The 27,655-nt window shown below is 43.6% G+C and overlaps 1 protein-coding gene across 4 annotated transcripts in view; it reads left to right on the forward strand.

The window, feature by feature from the left end:
• LOC133396186 (growth factor receptor-bound protein 10-like) overlaps positions 1-27,655 on the forward strand; it is a 49,762-nt gene that overhangs the window by 10,732 nt on the left and 11,375 nt on the right. Inside the window, exons 3-9 of one of the 4 annotated variants that reach the window (XM_061665719.1) lie at positions 2,819-2,912; positions 7,521-7,758; positions 9,404-9,527; positions 20,904-21,060; positions 23,070-23,185; positions 26,600-26,674; positions 27,054-27,191. In XM_061665719.1, the coding sequence (XP_061521703.1) occupies positions 2,819-2,912; positions 7,521-7,758; positions 9,404-9,527; positions 20,904-21,060; positions 23,070-23,185; positions 26,600-26,674; positions 27,054-27,191 (942 nt within the window). Of the gene's footprint in view, positions 1-2,818; positions 2,913-7,520; positions 7,759-9,403; positions 9,528-16,230; positions 19,513-20,536; positions 20,754-20,903; positions 21,061-23,069; positions 23,186-26,599; positions 26,675-27,053; positions 27,192-27,655 lie in introns of those variants that run through there. The other 3 variants (XM_061665720.1, XM_061665722.1, XM_061665721.1) reach the window with 3 other exon arrangements.

A 27,655-nucleotide genomic window follows, 5' to 3' on the forward strand; every position in this document is an offset into this window, starting at 1 on the left:
ACGGGTCCTGGCTGTTGTTTGTGCCTATGGACCAACAGCAGTTCAGAATACCCACCCTTTTTGGAGTCCTTGGAGGGGGTGCTGGAGAGCGCTCCCGCTGGGGACTTCTTCGTTCTGCTGGGGGACTTCAATGCTCACATGGGTAATGACAAAGAGACCTGGAAGGGCGTGATTGGGAGGAACGGCCCCCCCGATCTGAACCCGAGCGGTGTTCTGTTATTGGACTTCTGTGCTCATCACGGATTGTTCATAACAAACACCATGTTCAAGCATAAGGGTGTCCACACGTGCACTTGGCACCAGGACACCCTAGGTCATAGACTTAGTGGTCGTGTCATCGGACTTGCGGCCGCATGTCTTGGACACTCTGGTGAAGAGAGGGGCGGAGCTGTCAACTGATCACCACCTGGTGGTGAGTTGGCTCCGATGGTGTGGGAAGATGCCGGTCTGACGTGGCAGGCCCAAACGTACTGTGAGGGTCTGCTGGGAATGTCTTGCAGAATCCCCTGTCAGAAGGAGTTTCAACTCCCACCTTCGACAGAACTTTGCTCACGTTCCGGGGGAGGCGGGGGACATCGAGTCAGAGTGGACCATGTTCTGCGCCTCCATTGCTGAGGTGGCCGACTGGAGCTGTGGCCGTAAGGTGGTCGGTGCCTGTCGTGGCAGCAATTCCGAACCCGTTGGTGGACACCAACGGTGAGGGATGCTGTCAAGTTGAAGAAGGAGTCCTGTCGGGCCTTTTTGGCCTTTGGGACTCCTGAGGCAGCTGATGGGTACTGGCTGGCCAAGCGGAATGCAGCTTTGGTGGTCGCTGAAGCAAAAACCCGGGTATTAGAGGAGGTCTGGGTTCGATGAGGCCATGGAGAAAGACCTCCGGACGGCTTCGAGGAAATTCTGGTCCACCATCTGGCATCTCAGTAAGGGGAAGCAGTGCACCACCAACACTGTTTATAGTGGGGATGGGACGCTGCTGACCTCGACTCGGGACGCTGTGAGTCGGTGGGGAGAATACTTCGAAGACCTCCTCAATTCCACCGACACGCCTTCCCATAAGGAAGCAGAGTCTGGGTTCTCTGAGGCGGGCTCTCCTATCTCTGGGGTTGAGGTCACCGAGGTGGTTAAAAAGCTCCTCGGTGGCAAGGCCCCGGGGGTGGATGAGATTCGCCTGGAGTTCCTAAAGGCTCTGGATGTTGTGGGGCTGTCATGGTTGACACGGCTCTGCAACATCGTGTGAACATCGGGGACATTGCCTCTGTAGTGGGAGACTGGAGTGGTGGTGCCCCTTTTTAAGACTCCGGGGACGACCCAGGACACGCTGGAGTGACTAAGTATTTCGGCTGGCCTGGGAACGCCTCGGGATCCCCCCGGAAGAGCTGGATGAAGTGGCTGGGGAGAGGGAAGTCTGGGCGTCCCTGCTAAAGCTACTGCCCCTGCGACCCGACCTCGGATAAGCGGTGTGTGTGTGTGTGTGTATATATATATATATCTCCAGCGGCACGGTGAAAGACTGGTTAGAGCGTCTGCCTCACAGTTCTGAAGACCGGGGTTCAATCCCCGCCACCCCCTGTGTGGAGTTTGCATGTTCTCCCCGTGCCTGCGTGGGTTTTCTCCGGGTACTCTGGTTTCCTCCCACATCCCAAAAACATGCATGGTAGGTTCATTGAAGACTCTAAATTGTGAATGTGAGTGCGAATGGTTGTTTGTTTATATGTGACCTGCGATTGGCTGGCAACCAGTTCAGGGTGGACCCCGCCTCCTGCCCGAAGATAGCTGGGATAGGCTCCAGCACTCCTGCGACCCTTCTGAGGATAAGTGGCTCAGAAAATGGATGGATGGATGATGTTGTTGTAGGGATTCACCGATTCTGACATTTTTGTCATTGCTCTTACTGTTTCTAGTTAATGATTTAAATTGTCTCATGTGCAGCTTTGGGATTTATATTAGATTGCAAAACAACTGTTTATGTATCCAAATCTTTGGCCACATTATTTAAATGAATCAGTAGCTTTGATGCCAGTGAAAGTTTATACACGGGTCCGCCTCGTCAAAATGGCTGCCATGCCGTACGTGCACATTTGCACGGTTAGAAATTCAGTGAATTTCAACTTCAGAGGTCTTGATCTGGCTACGATAGAGTTTGCTGAAGCCTGCCGAAATCCTGCATCCAACAGGCAGCGTAGTCAAGTTGCCTTCCTTGGAAAGCTTTTGGCTGCAGCTTCTTGGAGCTATAAATCTACTTCGGGCTTTTATTGATGATGTTGATGTGCGTGCATTCACAGCAGGACATCTGGTTACGAGAAATTCCTGGGAACAATTGTCCTGTGTTCTGCATTTTCCAGGAAAAGTAGAGATGTCATTTTTAGGTTTTGGCCCTCTTCCTTCCCTTCACTCTACAGCTTTCAAGGCTGGAAGCTGTGTTGAATTACCCAATGCACAAAGAACTTGGCTGTGAGTGATGGTTGAAGTGTGCTCCGAAAGTGATTGATCTGTCTGAAGTGAGTGTCAATATGTGACGGTTTGAAGCAAGTGTGTGTGTGCATGTGTTTATATGTGACAGGCAGACTGAGGAAAAAAAAAGTCAAGGGGGGTCACAATGTCACAGTGGTACAGGGTCAAAGTAGTGCCTGTGTCACTCAATGTTCCTCGAGAGCAGAGCAGAGGCGTGAAACCATCTATTGTCCGAGCGCTGTGAAAATAACCCATTGGATTTTGCTTCACTTAAATATCTGACATCTAAAACCACTGCATGGCCTTTTGTGACACGTTCAGTTCAAAAACATCTTTCTGTTTTGTTCTGCCTGTTTTGTTTATTTGGCAGGAGGGCATGGACCACAGTTCCTCTCGCAGGCCTGAGGAGCTGATTGTTCCAGGCTTTCAGCGCTCAGCCCATCCAAACTTGCCACATCACCATGGTAACTCTCCTGTCCTGTCTATTCAAGAAATGAGATTATACAGCAAGTATGGCCAGGAATTGTCCATCAGTGTTCCCCAACCTTCTTTGCACAGCGGACCGGTTTCGGATATATATATCCATCCATCCATTTCCTGAGCCACTTATCCTCACAAGGGTCACGGGAGTGCTGGAGCCTATCCGAGCTATCATCGGGCAGGAGGCGGGGTACACGCTGAACTGGTTGCCAGCCAATCAAAGGGCACACATAAACAAACAACCATTCACACTCACATTCACACTTTACACACAATTTAGAGACTTCAATTAACCTACAGTGCATGTTTTTGGGATGTGGGAGGAAACCGGAGTGCCCGGAGAAAACCCACGCAGTCACGGGGAAAACATGCAAACTCCACACAGGCGGGGCCGGGGATTGAACCCCGGTCCTCAGAACTGTGAGGCAGACGCTCTAACCAGTCGTCCACTGTGTCGCTGGATATATATATATCTATCTATATCTATCTATATAGATAGATAGATATATATCTATATCTATCTATATCTATCTATATCTATCTATATCTATCTATATCTATATATCTATATAGATCTCTCTCTCTCTCTCCATATATATATATACATATATATATATATATATATACACACACGTGTATATATGTATATACGTATATATATGTATATACATCTATATATGTACATACATCTATATATGTACATACATATATAGATATATATATACATACGTATATATATATATATATATATATATATATATATATATATATATGTGTATATACATGTATATACATATGTCTCTATATACATACATATGTATATACATATATGTATGTGTATAACTCCTTTGTCGTCAGCTCCATCTAAGACATTGTCTTCCTTCAACACTGCAATCTCTGCTATCCAGATGTAGCGCTATTTGACAAATATTAAATTCTATCTGCCTTGTTCACCCTTTTTCCCCAAACTGATGACCTCTTGAACACATACAGACAGTAAAACATGCTCCCGGCGCCGCGTTCTCAGAAATCCCTTCAGTCATCGTGGAAATGCCTGGAAGCAGAGGAGATGTAAATCGTACACCAGATGACCTCCTCTTCTTCCCTCGAGTTTCCGATGTGTGCTTGTCAAGTGTGTTGTAGCCTGGCCCTGAGAGAGGACTGTGACCAGGATAGAGTGTTTATATACTGTAGGCCTGTAGGTCAGATCATCAGAGGGGACATATTGGAGAAAGTAGGACAGAGGTCAGGGAGACAAAGATGCTGATAATTGAAGCGATAATTAGGTAGATAATCAAATGCAGGAAGTGTTTTCCTCAATTCAACAATGCTATGCTGTGATCATTCACTGGGTCTGTTATTGAAATGAACACTTATTTCAAATAGACTTTTCCCATCAGGAAAAAGAAGGAACCCCTGCCTATTCCTAAGTTTAAAATTTTTCTGGGGAACCTATCCTCAGCTATAATTTTTTTGCTGTTTCTATAATGCACCAAGATGCCAGAAGATGGTGCCAAAGCTTTGGCTAATAGGAAGTTGTTAATTGGTGTCAAGGAAGTGCTGTATGTTGAAGTGATGCATCTTGACTGAGAGACTAACATCATTGTACAGTATGTCAGGGAGGCACTAAATTCAGCCTGGTTGTCAGTGGAAGATTTAGAAAGTTTTTGCCACATGTACAGTACATGTGCACTTCCAGTGCATTATTTATCAAAATCAAATCATCCATTCATCCATCCAGTTATCTATCCATCAGCTTCTTCGTTTGCCTGTGTAGTTTGGCTCTGCTGTCTTTCATGAGTGATGCCTTTTTTGTTCAATGCAGTTCATGTTTTATTGATGGATAATTATGTTTTTTTTTTTAGAATAGACAGAGTTCAGCAAGGAAATAAACTTCTTTAGAATTTTATGCCATCGGAACTAATATACTTTATCCTTTCCCAGTTTACTGAGATACCTCAGTGCGTCATCAGGCCACGGTTTCATTTTGACTTTGGCCTACATTTAAACAATATAGAATCAAATCTCACATTTGTTTGCTATGGCTGCATGGAGTTTTGGAGGTTAGCATATGGAATCTTAGGTGATTGACTGGACTACATCAGATGGAACGCATAAACCATTGTTTTTCTGGCAAAAGTTAGCCAAGGTAGCTGAGGTCAAAGCTCGTATCAGTGAGTCTCTGACCTCCAAGTTGCCCATCAACGATTGCAGGGTGTCTCTGCCAGGGACAGAGAGCATTCATTCAGTGTATCCTGGGATCTTCCTCTAATGGCCTGTCTACGCTTGCACGGGAGCTTTTGTAGCCAGACGGAGGCTGCAGTTCCTAAACATCTAAGAAAAAAAGGAGAGAGAAACTTTGTATTCTATATATTCCCCTGCTGAAGCTAAGAGTGTAGTGTGGGCCAAGCCAGCAACGGGAGGAGGGGAGTGAGTGCCAATGATGCTATCCTCCTAAAGCTACGTGATGAGCAAAGATTTCATTCCAAATTGCATCTGGCTCATCAGGTTAAATCTGAAAGTGATGTTGCAATTGAACAGCCGTCATCCCCTACATATTTAATTACAGAAGGTTTTAACATTTTATATTTCATAGCTATTTAGTACTTTGAGCTATCTTATAGTTACTATTTCAAACAGATCAGCGACTCCCTGCCATTTCTTTAATTTTATATGTAAACAGTTTCTGTTGGCATTATAACTTAATTCATGTTTGAAAAAGTGGACTTGCCTTGTGTACAAATCTGTTAGCAGGGGATCATAACACAACCATCCATCCAGAGCTTTACATAATAGCCATACTATCCTCATCAGCCCTTCACCTCATAACCCATGTCCCACTCTTGAACATCACATGACCTTGTGTCCTCTACTTACCCTCTGTGTTTGTCATGCATACCTCTTTGTGAACCGAGCTGAGCTGACTCCCTGCTGATCTGAGTACAGAGTGGCTTTTTGCCGCCCCCCCCCCCCCATTCTTCAGGCTCACTTGGACTGCAGATCTTGTACATTTTTCATTCTCCTGTATAATTACAAGCACATCAGTGCTGCATATTGTACACAGTGTCCTCAGCTGCCCTGTGTGTATGTGCACAAGTGTGTTGGTTTTCTACTTTGTTGTGAACACTTGGTACACTCAGGCTGGTGAGCGCTCCCAGATTGCTGTAATTTTTTTCACCAAAAGGAATGTCAGGAATTCTGTGCGGTGTTGGTTTGGGACACCCATCGGTCAAAAGGCACTCGGACATCGATACATATTGGTGCTCATGTAGGCTTTTATTCTAACCCTAACATAGAACTGGCATTATTGAAGATTTTTCAGTTCCAATGCTAGACTCCAAGAGTATTGGAACAATAAGGCAAATTCCTTTATCTTTTTTCTGACTAAAAGCATTTGAGTTTAATGTCGAGAGATGAATATGAAAAAGGAGATCAACATTCAAGCTTCTATTAACAGGTGTGTATTGTATATCTGAATCTCATCCACAAACCTTTTATTTGAATACACCCATTTTTTATGTGCACAAACATAATGGAACACATAACGTAAAGGTGTGTTAAGTTGCGTCCTATTTGTGTCCTATTAAATTGATTATTCCAATAATATATAACGCTGAATGCTCAGTTTCAGATTTGGGTTTTGCCTGTGAAAATGACATTCATAGTACAATCCCAATTCCAGTGAAGTTGGGATGTTGTGTAAAACATTAGTAAAAACAGTACAATGATTTGCAAATCCTTTTTAACCTATATTCAGTTGAATACACTCCAATGACAAGATGTGTAATATTCAAACTGATGAATGTTTATTAGTTTTTTTTGTTGCAAATATTCTCTCATTTTGAAGTTGATGCCTGCGACACATCACAAAAAAGCTGGGACGGGCATGTTTACCATTGTGTTACATCACCTTTCCTTTTAACAACATACTCAATAAGCGTTTGGGAACTGAGGACACTAATTGCCGAAGCTTTGTAGGTGGAATTCTTTCCCATTCTTGCTTGATGTACGACTGTACTTGCTCAACAGTCCTGAGTCTCCGTTGTCGTATTTTGCGCTCCATATTGCGCCACACATTTTAATGGGAGACAGGCACACAGGCCCTAAATCCTGCACCCCCGGTTTACAGACTATATATTTTAGGCGTTGAAACCAATAAAGGCCAGCACCTAGGCCTAATGGTTAGTCTGTCTGTCTCACAATTCTAAGGTTCAGGGTTCGAATCCCAGTTCTGGCCTGCCTTTGTGGAGTTTGCAGATCCTCCTTGTTCTTGCGTGGGTTTTCTCTTGGTAGTCAGTCTTCCTCTCACATTCCAAATACATGTTTGTTTCATTGAAGACATTTATTGTACATACAGTATGTGTGATTGTGAATGGTTGTTTGTCTATATGTGCCCTACGATTGGCTGGTGACTAGTCGAGGGCATACCCCACTTCTTGCCCAAAGTTAGCTGGGATAGGCTCCAGCTGATTTGTGACTCTACCTTTATAAGGAGAAGCGCTATAGAAGTGGATGGATAGCAGCTAGTGGACATCTGCAGCCCCTGCAACTTCCTCTGTCACTCACAATTCCTTGTCCTCCTCCTCTCACAGATGACGATGTGGATCTGGAGAAGCTGGTCAACGAGATGAACTCTTCCATGGAGAGCGTGTACTCTACGCCGGCGGACACTGCACTCATCCTCAACAACGGCCACGTGCCCCACCACCACCACTTTATGCACGTTCCCTTTGTCAGACACGGCCCATCCGTCCGACGTCATACACCCCCCTCCATACCCGCCAGGGAGAGGCTGCAGCACTCTCAGCCAATGCACATCCAGGCCATCAGGTAGGACGCACAACAGTCTCCTTGCACATTCTTCGCTCAACATCAACAAACATTGTGATTGTAGGAACGAAACTATCTAAAGAAAAGTGCCGGAGCAGTCTAAATGAACTCAAAACTGGGTAGCTTTATCTTCTTAAACGTACAATAGAATTATGTTTACATTTACAATTGAAGTGATACAGTAAAGCAGTTCATTGTTGAGTACCATTTATATAGGTGTTAGATTTGTAATGCAGTCAATTTGCAAACTCACAATCTGATGAAGTGGCTTTTTATTGTGTTACATGAGTAAATTGCTCTGTGTTGCTTCCAGATTTTTGTTATGTATCGCCAGCTCGCATCTCCAAAACCATGACTTTTCAGAAAAACAAAAAAGTAGCATGTTTGTTAAGCCATTAACATTACTTTGTCAAAGTGAGCAAGCCATTTTCAACACTTCTGAATGGTCATCCACCCATCCATCCATTTTCTGAGGCGATTATCCTCACAAGGGTCGTGGGTGTGCTGGAGCCTATCCCAGCCATCTTCGGGCAGGAGGCGGGTTACACTCCGAACTGGTTTCCAGCCAATCGCAGGGCACATAGAAACAAACAACCATTCGCACTCACATTCACACCTACGGGCAATTTAGAGTCTTCAATGAACCTACCATGCATGTTTTTGGGATGTGGGAGGAAACCGGAGTGCCCGGAGAAAACCCACGCAGGCACGGGGAGAACATGCAAACTCCACACAGGCAGGGCCGGGGATTGAACCCCGGTCCTCAGAACTGTGAGGCAGATGCTCTAACCAGTCGTCCACCGTGCCGCCTTTAATTGGTCAATAATTTGTAAAAATAACAGACCCCCAGTAGTATAGATTTGTGAAAAAATATTTAATCAACCAAATTTGGACATAGGAGGTTTCTGCACGACTGTGACAATATATAGATATAATATTTAAATTTAAGATTTTCAAATTTCAATTCATGAGCCGTCGCTCAGTCGTATTTAAAAAAAATAATAAAAATGTTTTGCTTTGTGTTGCAAGCTTCAGGGCGCTCTGAGAGAAGAGGACAAAAAGGCACAGGTTCACTTTCTTTTAAATTAAATTTAATAAAAAATCACAAATAGTCAAAGACACCAATACAAAAGGAAAACTAGGCAAAGAGCATGGAGCAGTTGCTAACACTGAAATAACCGCGTGACTACAGCTCCTGATGTTACTCACTAGGCCACGTCCAATAAAGGTACACAACTTTCGGCTTAATTACTTTGTATTTATTTCTTTTATTTTCTTTGTCTTTTATTATGTTTTTATATTTATATTTTACAACACAGTGCTGTTGTTATTGAAAACGTAACAACAAATATTTTTGGGGGGTTATCAGATTAATGGCATTTCAGTTCATTTCAATGGGGAAAAACTATTTGATGATACACGAGTTTAAGTTAAGGTGCTACTGTACTTTTATTTGCTGTGAACTTTATACCTCATGAAAAACAATTGCATTACAACAAGATGTACGTTGTATGTTTCGGGATGAGCAAGGTCATTAAAAGTAATGGGAGCATCCCATGACCTTGCATTTTCTCTCTCAGTGGTTTCATTGGTCAGCTAATACAGAGACCTGAGTGTAAATGTATGTGTGTGTCTCCCCCTGCAGGTGCCTGCGGGAAGAGCAGCATCTGCGTCCTGCTTCGCTGCCGGCCATCCCTAACCCTTTTCCCGAGCTCTGCAGTCCGGCTGGCTCGCCAGTTCTCAGTCCAATTGAGGCCTCTGACCAACACGTAGGTGCAAGCAAGTCACTTCAGATGTTCAAAATTCATCCCGAATACCATTCTCATGTATTTAACTAATCACTAATGCCGATATGCAGATAGTCAATACCATGCTGAATATTTTCTCCACTTGTTGTTATTTGTATTGCATTAGAGTCATGAGTACATGAGCCTGTGTATGTGTTTGAGATCAGCTGACTGACCTGTTTTGTTAAGTTCAGAGCAGCTTGTGTTGACTTTGCATGCTCCTAGCCTTCCCTCGCATCACAGGTTACCCCGGGTTATCTTACATTATACGAGTACAGTGGAAGAAATATCCAAAACACACACACTCGCATACCCACAGGGACAAGCATGTTTTTCTGTGGAAGGAGGTGAGTAATGTCTCCAGGATGCTGGAGACCGGGCGCAGACTTCCGTAGCAGAAGCGGGAACACGGCTGGGAACGTCTGCAGGTTGGCTCTCTCTGAACCTTGTGACTCCATCTGCCGGGTCCGGCAAGACAGGCATTCATTTCCGGTTCACACGCTTTCAAGATGGCTCTTAGTGTCGCTGTGTGAGTGTGTGAAAGCATGCCTGTGTATGTATATGTATGTCTGTGTCATAGTCTTGCCCTTCCTTCCCCCGGCAGAGCCTCCTGTCTCAGGAATTTTCCATCCTTTTCAGGATGCTCTCTCTGAGTAATTAAAATTATTCTGAATCTCTTCTTGCTTCACACACTTTGACAGACACACTCCTGTACTGAGAGTTTTCGTCAACATTTTGTATAGTTCACCAGTGCATTATATACACATTCATTTCCTTGACATCATCTCACAAGATGTGGAGTCAGAGAGCAATCTTGCACTTTGCACAAAGGGCCTGTTGTGCAACTTTTCCCCAAACATCTTCATTTTGTCCAGTTCAGCTCATTCAACTGCTGTCTTGTGTACTTCAATGGGACAAAACACACTGTGATTAAGATTACATTTAAATTTTATTGTAATTTATTGTTTTATTTTGCCACTATTTGCTACTTTTGTCAGTATGTGTATGGTCAAGTCTGAAATTTCATGCATTGTGTACACACCCAGGAATCATGGTTGAGGTTGTATCCAGTCTGCAATCATTTTCCTGGCTAATCATTTAACTCACTCTGTCAGCCATTTTCAAAGTAGAGTTCCTTTTATTGCAAGCTGTTTTTAGAGCATTTTGCCTTATCTTTCAAGACCCACAAAATATTGTGAGACAATATAACCACTGAACCCACCAAAAAATAGTAAAACTCTTTTCACCCCCAAAATGTTTTTGTTTTTCGTCAGTGGCAGTAAACGGTTGGATTCCAGTTGACGAATATGTCCACGCCAGTGAATGGGCTAAAGACATAGCATCTCTTACCATGCCTTATACAGTATAATGGTCTGTTTTGGGTTGTGTAAACATAAACACCATACAGCTGTATATACATCTATGATTGTTGTATAATGATGACAAAGGAGTAATTGTAATCGGTTCTACATGGTGCAGTTGCATTGGCATATATCCAATTGATATCGAGTTTCTTTTCACCTTTTCTCAAGGCTGCCATGTCCCTAATTTGAATTTTGCCCAAAAAAATGGGAATTGCGGAACTTGAACCACATAGTGTAAATCCAGTCTATGTTGACAGACCCAAAAACCCACTTGTGCATCATGGGTTGCTTTTTTGTGAGGTTAAGGCCATGTGCTCTCTTACCCACTGGCCTCCCTCTCTGGAACAATCATATGTTCTAATCATAGTTCATGCTTAAAATGAACCAAATCCAGCCTTTGAGTATCGGCCTTAAGTGATCAAATCACTCAATTGTGACAAGACAGCGTCACAGGGTGAACTCCAGACGTCTGTGCTTCTGCTGGCATGCTCTGTTCTGTAACGTGTTCTCTGAGCCTAGTAAGTTGCATTTACAGTGGGTATGGAAAGTATTGAGACCAGACCCCCTTACATTTTTCACTTTGTTATATTGCAGCCATTTGCTAAAATCATTTAAGTTCTTTTTCCCCCTCATTCATGTACACAGAGCACCCCATATTGACAGAGAAAAACGACGGTGCTCCTGAGGCCGGGCCCCCCCCCCGGGCTGGACGACTGATTGGTGTTGGGGCTGACCTCTCATGGCCCGCGGCTGCTCCTTGGGTCCCCCCCCCTCCCCCCCTTTATCGTTCCCTTGTCGGGTGTCCCTATCCGCCATCCTTTCCAACAAACAAGGGACACTCTCCCGCCCTCGGGCTGGGCGGGGACTGGCTGGATTGCGGGCCCTGTGGGTTGTGGGGGGCGTCTGGCTCCCCTGGGGGTGGAGGGGAGGGTGGGATGGCGGGGCGTGTGGGGCGGTGGGTGAGGTGAGGGGGTTGTCTGGGTGGGTGGCATTGGGTCCTTGCGGCCCCCACTGGGTGGCCAGTTGTCGGGGCGCCTCGGTGGGGCCAGCGGACCGCCCTGGGTCCCTTGGTGTGGGACGTGTCCCGTCCGCCCGTCAGGTGGACCCCTGGGCCTGATCCCGCGCCTCGATTGATTGGGTGGGGTCCTCCTCAGTCTCCGTGGTGCGGCCACAGCAATTACAGGACACTTCTGTCAGTCTTTGTGCATGTAAAACGGTGTCAATTCACTTGTGTGTATACGCAGGCACACACCCCTTGGACTCTTTCACTGGGTGTGGGGTCACGCACTTACTGCGACAAATAACTCACGAATATGCAAATCGCTTGTGTATCCCCTCACTTATACTCTCGTCCTGTCCTTTTGACTTTTATAATTTACATAATTAATCCCACCACACTTCAGTTGTACAGCCGGGATCACGACCCTTGTCCTGCATGCTTCTTCTCCTGTCCTTGTCCTGTTCTATCTTGTCCTGTCCTTCCCTCACAGGGTGCAGCACTACACCCCGATGCAACACGCATAGCTAATGTTTCATTGTTGTAGCTAATGCAATGATTTACTTCTCTCATCCTGTTTACAATTAGTGCTTTGTCTTTTGTCTTTGTTTCTCTCTCCCCTCTAGAAACTTTGTTCTGTGCGACTGATCAATTCTTATTCTCAATAAACCTCAATTATAATACTAAGAAACCACAGCGCAAGCTTAAAAAGTCCACTGTGACACTGTAAAACTGTTCCGGCATAAAAGGAATACAGATTTTCCATTCTGCTTGAACTAACAGCCGAACAGGACAAAGAAGAAAAAAAAGGAAGGTGAACCTTCGGACCAGTCTGAGGTCATGAGGAATCTGAAGAAGGTTTCCGTCCAGGATATCCATGTACTTGGCTGCATTCATCTTTCCTTCGATTGGAACCAGTCGTCCGGTCCCTGCAGCTGAAAAACACCCCCACAGCATGACGCTGCCACCACCAATGCTTCACTGTTGGGACTGTATTGGACAGGTGATGAGCAGTGCCTGGTTTTCTCCACACATACCTCACACATACCGCAAAGTTCTATCTTGGTCTCATCAGACCAGAGAATCTTATTTCTCACCATCTTGGAGTCCTTTAGGTGTTTTTTAGCAAACTCCATGCATGCTTTCATGTATCTTACACTGAGGATAGGCTTCCATCGAGCCACTCTGCCATATAGCCCCGACTGGTGGAGGTCTGCAGTGATGGTTGACTTTCTAGAACTTTCTCCCATCTTCCGACTGCATCTCTGGAGCTCCGCCACAGTAATCTTTGGGCTCTTCTTTACCTCTCTCACCAAGGCTCTTCTCCCCCGATTGCTCAGTTTGGCCGGACGGCCAGCCCTAGGAAGGGTTCTGGTCGTCCCAAACGTCTTCCATTTAAGGATTATGGAGGCCACTGTGCTCTTAGGAAACTTAAGTGCAGCAGAAAAGTTTTTGTAACCTTGGCCAGATCTGTGCCTTGCCACAATTCCGTCTCTGAGCTCTTCAGGCAGTTCCTTTGACCTCATGATTCTCATTTGCTCTGTCATGCACTGTGAGCTGTAAGGTCTTAGATAGACAGGTGTGTGGCTTTCCTAATTAAGTCCAATCAGTATAATCAAACACAGCTGGACTCCAATGAAGGTGTAGAACCATCTCAAGGATGATCAGAAGAAATGGACAGCACCCGAGTTAAATATATGAGTGTCACAGCAAAGGGTCTGACTAGTTATGGCTGTGTATATTTCAGTTTTTCTTTTTTAATAAATCTGCAAAAATGTCAACAATAAAACATTTTTTCTGTCAATATGGGGTGCTGTGTGTACATTAACGAGGGAAAAAAACATAACTTAAATGATTTAAGCAAATGACTGCAATATAACAAAGAGTGAAAAATTTAAGGTGTCTGATTACTTTCCGTACCCATTGTAGGTTGTGGACGTGTGCACTCACATGGGTCAGGCTATATGAGCCAAGGAGGGTTCCAATCGGTGGGATGCGTCTTATGGGCACAGATGACAATCTTAGACGTGTAATTCCTTGGTCTATAGACATAGTTGCATTGTGTTTGCTTTGGCATGTTTTTTAAAAAATTATTATTATTTTTTTAATACAGGATCCCTCTTACAGTTGTTCCCTCCAGCTACTGGAATCTGAACATTCTTCACTAATCTTCAGTCTTTCTCACTGGGATACACAGCTCATATTATCAGCTTATGTTATTATACTATAAGTATACCCGAGTATATGCGTGACATGACAGGTTTATGGTCTGCATCGTTGCTAATAACATAAATGGATTTGTCCTCTGGGTATTATGAGCAGCCCATCATGAACAACACACCATGACAACTCCTGTACATTTTGGAAATATGTTGCAGGGATACTCTAATGTTATGTAATCCTGCAAGATGGCTCTGTTAGCCCTCCTCAAACTGAACCATCTCTCAGTCAAGTTGTGGTTGCCCTATACTGTAAATATAAGTGTTGTAGCTACTGCTTCATAGGAATTTGACCAGTCACGATACAGCAAAATCGGTCAACTTCAGCATCAGGTTGCGGGCTGCAAAACAATTCATGCTTTCATTTGAGAGCATGGACACTGCATTACAAGCACTATTCAGTAGAGCATTGATAGTTTATACCCCCACAGCTATGCTTTTAACACCGGGACATTATAAAACTATTATTAAAAAAAAAAAAGAACAGTAGCTAGAAGAGGTTGCCATGAACATTTGAATGACCGTTTTCAAGGTGCTGATAGTGGCTCAAGGACCTGCCGCTAACATATAAACTCCAGTAGATTTTGAGTCATATGCTGCTCGATTGTCTTTAAATGATTTTCGTAACATTAGCGTGCCCCTCTAAAGTGTTTCCCCTATCGACTGCTGACGCTACATTGGAGTGGTGGATCTTTTGTCTGGCAGGAAATTAGATCTTCCTTACCACTATTGTTGTGCGAGTGAATAGCAAAGGCGAGGGGGATTTATTTGTGTAGAAACTCTCAGCCATTTGTGGAAAAACGAATGACAAGACGATAGCAATCATGTAAGAGAGTGTGAATTATAAAATTATATGAAAGATAAAACATTTCCTTGATCTTCCATGAGAAAACTCCAATCAGTGCTTCATTATATTATCATGCAGCATGTCACAGTAGCCATGTCACTTGTTGGATTATTGATAGCACAAAGTTGTGAACACCTACAGACGTGTTATGATTTATCGCCCAAAGCACTGAGTCATTCTCTCCTTGTGGTGAGGACATTTTGTCTGCGGTCAGCTGATGTTCCCCTGCATGCAAAGGTCTGCTGACCCGCTGCAATCAGATCAGGTGCACGAGTGTGTGTGTGTGTGTGTGTTGTGTGCATGTAATGATGGCAGAGAGAGCCTGTTCTACAGCATAAGCTCATAATGACATGGATGTGTAAGCTTTATTGTTAGGGAGATACAACGTCACTGTTGATTCTAATGCGGCTCAAGGTGCTTTACTGCAAATGGGAATTCAGTCACCTACCTGGCTATAGAGTATGAGTTCGTCTTTAACAGGATTTGATGATTGACCGCTCGTCATTTCTGATTCTCGGGCCAAGTTGGTAATGATTTTGGAATTCGATTAAATACAATGACTCGGAGAACACGAGGAAAGCTGGAGAATCAGTTGAGCCACACATTGTGCTCCTACTCGCTGCCTCACAGATAACTATTTACATCTAAATTTAATGGTGTCTTCCCTTGGCCCAACACAAATTTTGGTGTAAACGGTTTTACTACTAGTTTTAGTATTGTCCTGCTCGCAAATAAAATATGATCAATGATGTATTAATGTTATTAGTACTTGGTACAAACTCAAGTTTGTTCAATAAAACAGTGACCATTTTGGGAATTTTAAATAGTTTTATTTCTTCATCTTGTGGTGTTTGCTAGTTGTAGAGGATGATGTTATGTGTTTCCTTTTGGGACAGTCTCTCTTTCACCCTATGTCTTCTCATTGTCTGGATTGACACTGTAGGTTCAAGTGGACATATCAGATTTTATTTGACTGTCTCCGTACATGTAACATGACCCAAATCTGGTATCGTGTTTAGGGAATACCTAAAACCACTCTCACGCACACACGCTCACAAGTGTCCACATTAGGATGTAGAAAAACTGAAGAAAATAGTTATAATTAAATGATAAAAATATTACTAGGGATGCACCGCTATCACTTTTTTATTTTTTTTTTTTTTTTTATTTTTTTTTTTATATCCTCACAAAGGTCGCGGGGGTGCTGGAGCCCATCCCAGCTACCATCGGGCAGGAGGTGGGGTACACCCTGAACTGGTTGCCAGCCAATCGCAGGGCCCATATAAAACAACCATTCGCACTCACATTCACACCTCCGGGCAATTTCGAGTCCTCAATTATCCTACCATGTTTTTGGGATGTGGGAGGAAACCAGAGTGCCCGGAGAAAACCCACGCAGGCACGGGGAGAACATGCAAACTCCACACAGGCGGGGCCGAGGATTGAACCCCGGTCCTCAGAACTGTGAGGCAGACGCTCTAACCAGTCGTACACCGTGCCGACACCAAAAAATATTTTAAAATGATTTTTTTTAAAAACGTTTTGAAGAGTTTATTCTAAAAGGGGACAATGCAAAATGATGATACAGAAGGAGAAGAGGCCAAAACGTCCAGGGAAAAGCCCGCTCTGTGTAATACTGTATGCTGCAACAGGTTCGCAAATGTGGTGATGAAGCCTTCAAAACTCAGTTACGGAGTAAACTGGAGCCAAGTAACACACTGCGAGTGTCATTGTTCCCATTACCCCAAGATTAGAGCAGTTTGAAGAGAAACAATTCCAGGACTCCCACCTATCACAAAAACTACCATGTGTGTAATGGGGAGATGTATTTTTAATTTAATTGATCCGTCAAAAATATTGCTGTAAGTGAAACTGGTCCACAAAAAAGCTTGGGGACTGCTGATTAGCGGTATGTTTCAACGTGAATGACCGAGTAAACTTCTTTTGAATACCCTTTGTCGGCATACAATATTGTGATGATACCCCCGCCTCCTGCTCGATGGTAGCTGGGATAGGCTCCAGCACTACCGCGACCCTTGTGAGGACAAGCGGCTCAGAAAATGGATGGATGGATGGATAGAATATGTTTTGTTCAGTCTGTCTCTGTGTGGCGAATGTCCCACCCAGTGGTTGGTAACATGAAGAACCAAAAATACTTCATACCTGATGCATGAAAATAAAATGAGCTAAAGAAAGTGTACTGTATATGTTGGAGCATTACCATATGCAAGGAGGGATTTAGAAGGGGTGCGCAGTCAGTGCTGCCCCACTTGGACTGGGAATGGTGCCTTGCTCAAGGGCACCTTAACAGTTATCAGCAAGCAGACTAACATCTTTCCAACAATTCGTTGACATTTTACATTTTTGCTTGCAGCAGGACTCAAACCCGTGCCCTCCTCTGGCTCTAAAGCCCAAGTCCTTGTAGATGAGCTAAAGCCACCCCGTTCTTATCAGAGAAGAACAAGGTATTTTTTTCTGTGTGCTGTAATTTAATATATCAAAGAATTAGGATCTAAACATTGAATCCTTTTTGAGCCAATGATTGTAAGCATTGGAATTCAAGTACATTGGAAATAAACCTCAGGGCAGCAACTAAGGGTCGGTCAGCTGACAATCTCCCTCTAATACAATCATAGATGTGCTGTTGTAGATTTTCTACTTCCATGCAGAGAGGAGAGAATCCATCATTGTGCTCTTATGTTATGTAAAAAGATTGCATCTGCAGATAAAGGCCCTCGCCTCCCTCTCCTTCCTCGGCTGCAACTGAATTGAAATTTCTTTTACAAGCTGTACTTTTATTCTCACCGTGGATGAGGAGATCTCTGTTTTAGAACAACCGCATTACTGTGCGTGCGTGCGTGCGTGTGTGTTTGCAAATAGCCTGATAGATTTAGGGGCCCATAAACCTTTTTGGTCAAGTAGTCCTGACCCCAGTGCAGATTATTCAGTTTGACCATTGACCCTGTGCATACTGTTCTTATGTGTGTTCTTTTGTTTTCATGCATGCAGGTGTCTGTCCGTGACCCTTCAATCCAATATGCTCCGAGCCCACTTTGTGTGTGTGTGCCTGCGAATGTGTGTGTGTTGACATGTAGGCCAATAACGTTGTACACCCTCACCCTCCTCTGTTAGAGCGGTATAGGGCAGTGGGGGAGGGGAGGTGAAGAGCGAGGGGACTTGGTTAGTTCATTTCATCTTGTAAAGTTTTACGTTTCACAAGCATTTCCTAGTATCTCAAAGGTCATGGTTGTTAAATAAAAAGCATAGCGCTACTCAAATAGAAGCTTTATGTCTGCTTTATATGCATCTTCTTATTCTTGAACATGCATGATCCTCCCACACGCTTATACATAAACATGTAGCAGTGTTGTATACTGCAGCTCAGATGGCTGCAAACCTGCTGCAAGAGGCAGAAGGAAGACCCACCCCCCCAAAAAAAGTCATCTTGGTTTACATTCGCTCTTCCTCGTTTGTCTCTCCCTTCTCATGCACACCTTATTAGGGGCCAGCTGTGTTGGCCCGCGCGCTACACATGAGCCTGATTATGACTCAGTATTGCATTACTGACATTCCTCCATTGCTCTCCTTTCTGTACTCACCCTCAGCCCTCCCTCGCTACCTCCTTGTCTTTTCTCCCCCCTCCACCCATTGCCTCTCCTCAGGCTGGGCAGATTTGCTGAGCAACCGCCTCCACTCCTCTCCCTGCTCTACCCCTCCCTTGACCCCCCCCTCAGCAAAGCCAGAGCAGCGCTTGATCCATATTGCTTCAAATCAACTACCTCGTCGCCTCGCTTTCCTTCAAAGCACGAGCGCACGTTACACATGTTGCTCTGCTGCTAACCTCCCCAGCATAATATTTCACACACAGCTGTTGAGATGGGAAGAGGATATGAGGGAGGGGAGGGGTTGGAAATTAAAACCTGGCAGGCAGTGTGTGAGGCATGATTGTGTACAGTGATTGGCTTTGTACTTCAGTACATTAAGCCCTGTAATGTGTGTGTGTGTGTGTTTGGGAGGTGGGGGTGGGTGGTGTCAATAAAGTGAGCTGACAGTGTGGAAAAGGCAAATAGGTGACGTTTTTTTGGAAGTAACCGTGGTGATAAGAGTGTACGGTACGTGACAGGTAGCAGCTCACCGTTTAAAAAAATTCCACACTGGGTTAATCCAGTGCGAGGAGGAGGAAGGGGAGAAGTGGGCGGGGTGAGAAGGGCCGGTGGATGTAGCGGTTGGCAACGGTGGTTCACACCGCTCGCTGTCACTATCCCAGCATCGGTGCTGCCCGCCGCGAGTTAGCCGGGCCGAGCCGTCTCGAGACTCTCTTGCCCTTCCTCTGTCACTTCCTCCCTCCTCTTCCTCCCCGCTTGCCCCCTTCGCTCTTACCTCTCTTGTGTTCTCCTTGCCAGTCAGCCCCTCCCTCCCTCTTCCTGGCTTCTTTTCCTCCCCCCTCCCTTGCTCTCCCTCTCTCTGTGTCACTGGAGAGCGTCTCAGTGTGAAAATGCCATCCTGCTCTCCAGACTGTTGCCTCTTTCAGGCTGTGGAGGTAAGAGACTTGCATTGTGTTTCATTCTTTTTCTGGACGTGTGTGTGTGTGTGTGTGTGTGTGTGTGTGTGTGTGAGTGTGTGTGTGTGTGTGTGTGTGCGTGCGTGCGTGTGTGCATGCATGCGGTTGGCAAAGTGCAGCAATCGAGACCCCCACGGCTTTCCGTTTCCCTCCCTTGTTGATGTTTCATAAACTTTTCTCAAACAAAAGTCAGATGACATGAAATCACTTTTTTAATTGGGGGGTTGGAAGGTGGTGGCGGTGGGAGGAGAGGAGGGAGTCTTCTGGCTTCAGAAGGGGCAGGGAGCACTGTGACGTTTTTTTTTTCTCCCTCACTTGCGTTAGAAGGCTCTCTTAGCGTTGCCGTGATGGTGCTTCTGGTGTTTTGTGCCATTTTTGGCGCCCCACACGTTTTCGAATCGCGCTGCCATTGTTCAGTTTGAGCTCCCGAGTCGTCCTTTAGCTGTTTTTGTTTCTTGTTCCATGCAATTTTCAACAGTTGCTCCCGCTTGCTTTGTGTGCTGTGCGGGGCAGCAGAGTTTGTGAGCCGAACGTCTGCTCTAGGCGCAGGATGTGAAGTACGTAGGTGTGCGAGCATGCACACACACACAACCATGCAGACATGTAACGCCTTCTCTTTGACCTAATGTGCGTTGTCGCTGTGGTTTTGAAGCACTTTCTGGTGTTCATACGCTCATATTTATTGCATGCGTTCGTGTTCCGCGCTGCATGCGAGAGCGAGGGCTTTTTGTGAGAATGTGCAGATGGAGTGGTGTGAAGCAGCTGCTCTGTGGTTATCTGTGAAGCAAACACACTCTCAGGCAAAATTACAGCCAGTTTAAATGTTGCTTTGGGCGCTTGGCTGAAATGGTTCAAAATGGCGCAACAATGGGCGGTACTTGGGCTTTGAACTGTGCCCGCTTGCTGCTCCCAGTGGTGGCATTTTTAAGGACATAATCAAAATGTCCTCCAACTGTGAATATTTTCTACTTTTTCCCTCTCGCCCTCGGTGTTGGCGCGACAGAAAACACGTCACCGTGCGATGTGCGCAAGCAACTTTACATGCATATCCGGGATGTGCGTGTGAGGGAGTTTGGTTGAGCCGTGGACAAAAGGGCTGAACCCAGCGTGCAGGCGCCAGTTTCCGGGACTTTGCTGCGTTTTTTAAAGAAAGTCTCCCGTTGGAGAGGAAACTGAGCAGGACTTTAAGGATGGACTTGACAAAGCAAGGGGCGATGGAGGTAAATGGACGTTCTGAAACTGATCCGTCCTTCCTTTTCTTACAGTAGAATTTTCCTGGAAAGCGGCTTAGGCCGAATTGCGCCGTCCCACTGTCGCGGGACTTCTTCCAGCTTGTGACAAACATGACCTTGGCCCATGTGTGTTTTCAGATAGTGAAGGTGTGGAGCGAGGATGGGGCTGGCAAAGTGGTAGAGATCCCGGCGGACATGACAGCCAGGGACGTGTGCCAGCTCCTGGTCTACAAGAGCCACTGTGTGGACGACAACGCCTGGACGCTGGTGGAGCACCACCCCATCCTCGGCCTTGGTGAGCACTGTGTTACAGCATTTATTATAATACATAGCTTTGTGTGAAGGGATTAAACATTATTAAATGTATTTCATGTTTACACTATAATCTAGGACAGGGTTTCCCAAATATTTTCAGAATAACACCGAAATTAGAAATGTTTTCCACCCTGGGACTCAAACTTAATAAAATGATGTGTTGCCATAATATTGACATTTACTTTACAAGTATTTGTGTATTTAAAAAAGTGTTATACAAATTTGATTTCTTATTATAATTTAAATCAATTGGTTACAACAAATATACAACAAATATAAATCTTGATACCATGTTTGAAATCAGTAAAACAGCTTTACCTTTGCGACCCAAAAGACCCGTGACCCATTTTGGGTCCTGACTATTTGTATGTTATTACAATATGAATCACTCATTTAAAATTGTAGTCATGCATACAAGAAAATCTACCTCTTCATTTAATCCATCACACATAATTAGGGACACATTGCAGTAATGCCCTTATGTTTTTAAGACCACCTAGCTTTAAAATGTATAATGAAATGAAACACCATGAACAGGATGTAATACACACACAGGCTAAAGAGTTATAGGGTGTTTTATCAGAAGACCTTGATGTTATGGTGCCTTGTGTGCGTGTGTGTACGTCTGCATGAGTGGGGATTTTGTCGTGTGTGCTCTTAGTGTGTGTGTGTTCACCTGAGCGTGGCACAAGTGTTTTTATGCCATTTATACGTCTCGAGGAGGTGGTCGCGCTAGCAGGATTAAGCATTTTTTCTAAGATAAGATAAAAAGCACATTGACTTTCACAGCGTACCCCTTTGAAGCTTCACTTGGCTCCTTTTTTCCGGGTCTGTCTTTGTCTACCGTGAGGCTTTCCCACTCCCAGACTTGTATTTTTAGAGTCAAAGGATCGCTTTGTGCGTTGCTGCTTCATCTGCGTTGCTGGAAAAAAAAAAGTGCACTGGAGAGATGGAATGTGAGGTGAGCCGATGGAGGAAGGGAGGGAAGGAAAAAAGCAAGCAAAAAGAAGGAGCGATGGAGAGAAAAAAGAGGGAACGGGGGGTGCATGCAGAGAGGCCTGGACTACAGCGTCATACTGGAGTTGCGAGGAACCAATCGTGGATCTCTGTCGGACGAGCCCCTAGCACGGCTGGCCAATCACTCTGCACTTAACCCGCCATAGGAAATTCCCCTGCTTGCTCAGACACACACACACACACACAACGGAGGTCAAACATTTCCACCCATGCGTTGCAGCCACATTCTTTTTTAGCATGCAGCCATTTGTGTATTTAATAATAAGACATGTGCAGAACTGTGGGGAGAAGAACTATGGCTGGAGCCTGCTTTTGCCTGTGTCCATAGAGCACCCATCACTATTCATTTCTTAGATTATATACCCTACACATTAACACACACACTTGCACACACAGACACACGTACACAAATATGTGCACTACAGTGATCACGTTAGCACTGCGTGAGCTCCTAATGTGCGCTCGTCTGCGGGCTCGGTGCACTTTGCTTATGGCTCTTCTGCTCTCGGCAATCAGCCTAAATAGATGACATCATCTTCCTGCAATGCCCACTCCGCCAACTCCTCCCCCACTGCCCCCCCCCCTCCCCCCCCCTCACCATCTCTTGCCACTTCTTCCCTCCCCTTCACCTTCGCTTTCCTCCCTCCATGCCTCACAGTGTCTCTTTTCTTCTCACTGCTCTTACTCTGTTAAACTCTCCTGCTCTTATTATATTATTGTGTAAGGACAATGATGTGGGAAACGTAGATCTTATTAGCATCGCACATAACAGAGCAGCATACATATTAATGTTAGGAAAAAGACAAGTATGAATGAGCAAGGGCAGATCCACCTCTCAAAAGTCATATATAATATAAGACTGTGAATGCATTTTTTAATCGTATTCTGCCTCAAAAGCTCCCAGCGGACAATACAAAGATAACACTGTGACTCACACTAGCCGTCTGTCTGTCTGTGTATTCCCGGTGGCAGAGAGATGCCTGGAGGACCACGAACTGGTGGTACAGGTTCAAGCTTCCATGAGCAGCGACAGCAAATTCCTCTTCAGAAAGAACTATGCCAAATATGAATTCTTCAGGAACCCCCTGGTGAGTTGCTCGCATCTCTCTGTTGACCTTTCTGTGACTGCTTCTCTTTAGCATGCAGCCCTACACACACACACACACGCACACGCACACACACAGACACACACACACACACACACACACTGCACTATGATGATTCTCTTTGGAAAAGCTGATGTTCAGGACATTTTAGGTTTGTTAGCCATTTTTTTTGTGGCAAATATAAATGGTAGTAAGACGATTAAGGCTATAGCAACTATTTAAGCAACAGTGGACATACAGTAGTTCAGAGAAATAACTTTCATTGTCATAATAATGTTAATATTTTCATAATGAGGTGATTTTATTTTTTATTTTTTGCTTGTGCCAAGTCCTCTCCAGGTTAACATGGTGGTCTATTTAGACCTTAGGTGACGAATTCAAAGCCTAAGGGCCAGATCCGGCCTGTCAAATCAATTCATGTGGTCCACTAAAGCAAATAGCAAGTGTTAAAGTGCTAAATGCATTTCTTCTTCTCACTTTGGCAGAAAATCTTTCTATTTTTGTCCCCTTTTAACCTAAATTAGTAGCATTTCTTTTCCTCCACGAAATCCATTTCTAACATAAATGTAACAATAGTTATTTTTCCATGATTTCTGATTTCAAGTTCAATTTCTAGTTAAAACATATATAATAATCAAAGGCAGGGATAATTTTGTATATCATTAGCTTAATAACATATTGACCTAAGTCACATTTGAATGATTTCGGAAAACAAGAAAAAAACAACAACAAATTAAACGAACAAGACGAGTCCGGTTGCCTCGATTCAAGCCATGTGGATTACCATGACACGACTGTCTGAGAATCTACAAAACACAACAAGTACATTGGTATTTTTTATTGTTATTGTGACAGTAAGTTAAAAATGACTGAAATTAAATGGCAATTATACTATTAGGCGACTCACAATATATGATATGATGAGGTTGTTATTAATTCTTATGGTTTTCGCAGTCATAAATTTTTTTTATTGTGCTAAATGTTTTCATTACATATTGTACATGGATACAAGAATTTAAAAACGAATCCTTGTATAGCCTTAAGGAAAGAGTTTGTACTCGTTCCAATTCCTCTAAGAATACAGTATGTCAATCAAATTGTATAGTTTGCATATTTTCCTTATTTCTTTGCTGTTGTAGGTATTCAAAATGAAATAAAACCATTGGCAAAGCAGTTTGTGGTTTAGACCTAGGAAACTTTCTGAATGCCTTGTTAAACAAGTTTAGAATCTATATACTAAGACCATAGCCATGACCTTGTTTTTAGGTATCTGATTGTGCAGCTTTGGTCGATGATTCCTTTCAAGTAACATCCAATTAATTTGAACAAGAAACAAAGGCCACAAGATAGCCTTTTTTTCTAAATATGGTGCATGACATCATGGTGGGTACACCTGTTACTTCCTTTCTAACAATAGGTAGTATTATGGCTGCTGTTAGCCCTACGTTTGATTTAAATGTGACTAGCTCCACAAGACTTCAAGACCTTTATGCTTGCCAAAATTTTAACGTTTTACAAATATTTCTTTTTGGAAATGCAAAAATACAAACTGTGTTTCAGGTTAAGTTTATATACACAGAAACGCTGATTAATTAGCGTAAGGGTGGATATTTTTTTCTGTAAATTTAGTTAAAATAGGGAATGTTGGAAATATTCCAGATTAGAAGGATCAATCATATTCAAGCATAGATATAAACATTTTGTCATAATACAGGTACCTCTCAATAAATTAGAAAATGGTAGAAAAGTCAATTTTCTTTTTAGTACTCATACATGATATAGATTCATTAAACACTTTCATTAAACAAATTCCTGTCGAATGTCTGCATTTAAAACATATTTTTCATTGTTTCTTGATTATGTAATTTTATAATTTGTGGCTGAATCTTGGGTTTTCGTTTACTATGTTATAATCATCAAAAATATACATATTAAAAAAACTAAATTAAGCTTTTGACTCTTGTCTAATTTATTGAGATAAACCTGTACAACACAATTAAAAAGCATGACATTTGAGCAGATTTATTTGTAAAACTTTATCCAGTTTTAAATATTTAATTGTACAATCTATTCTTTCATTGAATAACAAAAATATCCCCCTGACCCAACTTGTTTAAGAATTAACAAAAATGCCCCCCTATCCAAAACTACCAACAAAGTCTTATTCACAATGTTAAATAAAAAATTAAAAAAAACCTTCTCCCTCCAAAAAAGTCCCTTTCAACATGCAAATAAAAAAGCATCTTCTCTCAAGCTTCTCTGGTCTCTGTCTCTTTTTATGCAATGGGATCTTCATATTCAATTGTACTTGAATAATATCTTGTTGTTTAAGTCAGGCTTATGCTGAAATATATTTTCCCTCAAATATATTTAAGTTCCCTTTTAAGAGCCAACCTTCAGTTTTGTAAATTCCTGATTTCTTTTCATAAATTCCCATTACTTTCCAACTTCACGTAATTTTGCCACCATGATTAGAATTATTGTACAAAAGGTGCACAAGGAAATTTTGCTAGGATAGCTAAATACAATGTATTAAGAGTAAGTTGTTTTAAAATGTACATGCACATACAGTATGCCATCTTTGACACTCATATGTCGTAGTATATAATTTACAAATAATGTGTAACCTAATCTGGTGAGGTTTTGGATTAGTCTGCTCAAAACATATCAAACAAAGAGCTCTTGGCTGTTTCAAGGAGTCAAAATGTCCAACTTCCACAGTGCACACATCAACTCGGGGCATCGTGACGTGGCATCTTTAGCTGATGTGGACTCAGCATGGGGCCGCACTCCTACGTGACGTGCCAGTTTTACAGTGACATTATTGCCGATGTGATTTAAGTGTATGTCAGAGCCAGCAGGTGACCTCAGCTCTGTGGTAATGAGCACACTAAAACACCAGAGTGCTGGCCGCAGCCTGTCAATCACACTAACAGTGGCGCTGCTGGCTAAAGGGGATTACATCAGTGGGTGAGATCATACTGCATCTACTCTCAGGCTCAAGTGCCTTCTCTCTCTCTCTCTCTCTCTCTCTCTCTCTCTCTCTCTCTCTCTCTCTCTCGCTCTCTCTCTCTGTCTTTCTCTCACTCTCTCTCCCCCCTCTCTCGCTCTTTCTCTATCTCGATTTCTGTATCCCTCTCTTTATCTTCCTCTCTCTCCGACCACTCGCCACTAAGTCCTCGTGCTCATCACACACACAACAGAGAGACTTATTCTACATAGGGAAGCGTGACCCCTAACAGCTTGTGCATACTCTAAGTGGTTTCCAGTGCCCCTCGCTTTCTTGCTCTGCCACTCATTCTCTCTCTCTTGCTCTCTCTCTCTCTCTCTCTCTCTCTCTGTCTCTCTCTCTCTCTCCTGCCCCCCCTCTCTCTCTCACTCTCTTTTTCCATGCAGAACTTTTTTCCAGAGCAGATGGTGGCTTGGTGTCAGGAGTCTGATGGCACAATCCCTCAGTCACAGCTCTTACAGGTAAGGAGGGATGACTCAGTGCAGACGCACACACACACACACACACACACACAGTGCTGCACGTGCAAACGAATCGTTATCTAACCCTTCTATTAATCGGAAAACCCAAAATCCTGTCCTTGAACACAGTAAAACGGGGAAAAAAAATGTCTCCTTCCTCCCGAAGGCTCTGACAAGGACATCTGTTGTCTAAAAATATGTATGAACATTCATGCAGAGTCATTGCAATCTGCTAATTGCATTTGCCTGCTGGTGCTGCAGCAATATATTTAGGAATATAGAAAATGGTACAGTCTAATATTAATTTATTTTTTACACAAAAGTATTGCTGCTGTTGCATTCTGTTCCAACTCAAGCTTATTCTGTGTTTTTCTTGCAGAACTTCCTGAACTCCAGCAGCTGTCCAGAGATTCAGGGCTATCTGTACGTGAAGGAACCGGGACGCAAGTCCTGGAAGAAGCTGTACATGTTCCTGCGACGCTCTGGCCTCTATTTTTCCACTAAAGGAACATCTAAGGTAATTTATATCACATTAGGCACTCAGGGAATAGTCTAATAAGACCCAATATAAGAGGTGTCTGTCTGTGCTGAGTTTTGATTGACACTATGATCGAGAATAATCGTATCCCATCGGAATGCATAGTCTTCTACCACTCCCAGGTTTTATTTGAAGCATGATTCACATTTACCAGCATGGTGAAACAGTGGTTAGCACTGCTGCCTGACAGCAGGAAGATCCCTGGTTAGAAGTTCCCTTAACCAAGGTGCTGACACAGGATATGGATTCTGTCCCCCAGGCATGACACGTTTGCTGCACACTGCTCCTAAGAGTTAAATGCAGAGAACAAATTTCGCTGTACCTTATACAACCCCAATTCCAATGAAGTTGGGACGTTGTGTTAAACATAAATAAAAACAGAATACAATGATTTGCAAATCATGTTCAACCTATATTTAATTGAATACACTACAAAAAACAAG

Source organism: Phycodurus eques, chromosome 20 (assembly GCF_024500275.1).
Source record: "Phycodurus eques isolate BA_2022a chromosome 20, UOR_Pequ_1.1, whole genome shotgun sequence".
NCBI classification, from domain to species: Eukaryota; Metazoa; Chordata; class Actinopteri; order Syngnathiformes; family Syngnathidae; genus Phycodurus; species Phycodurus eques.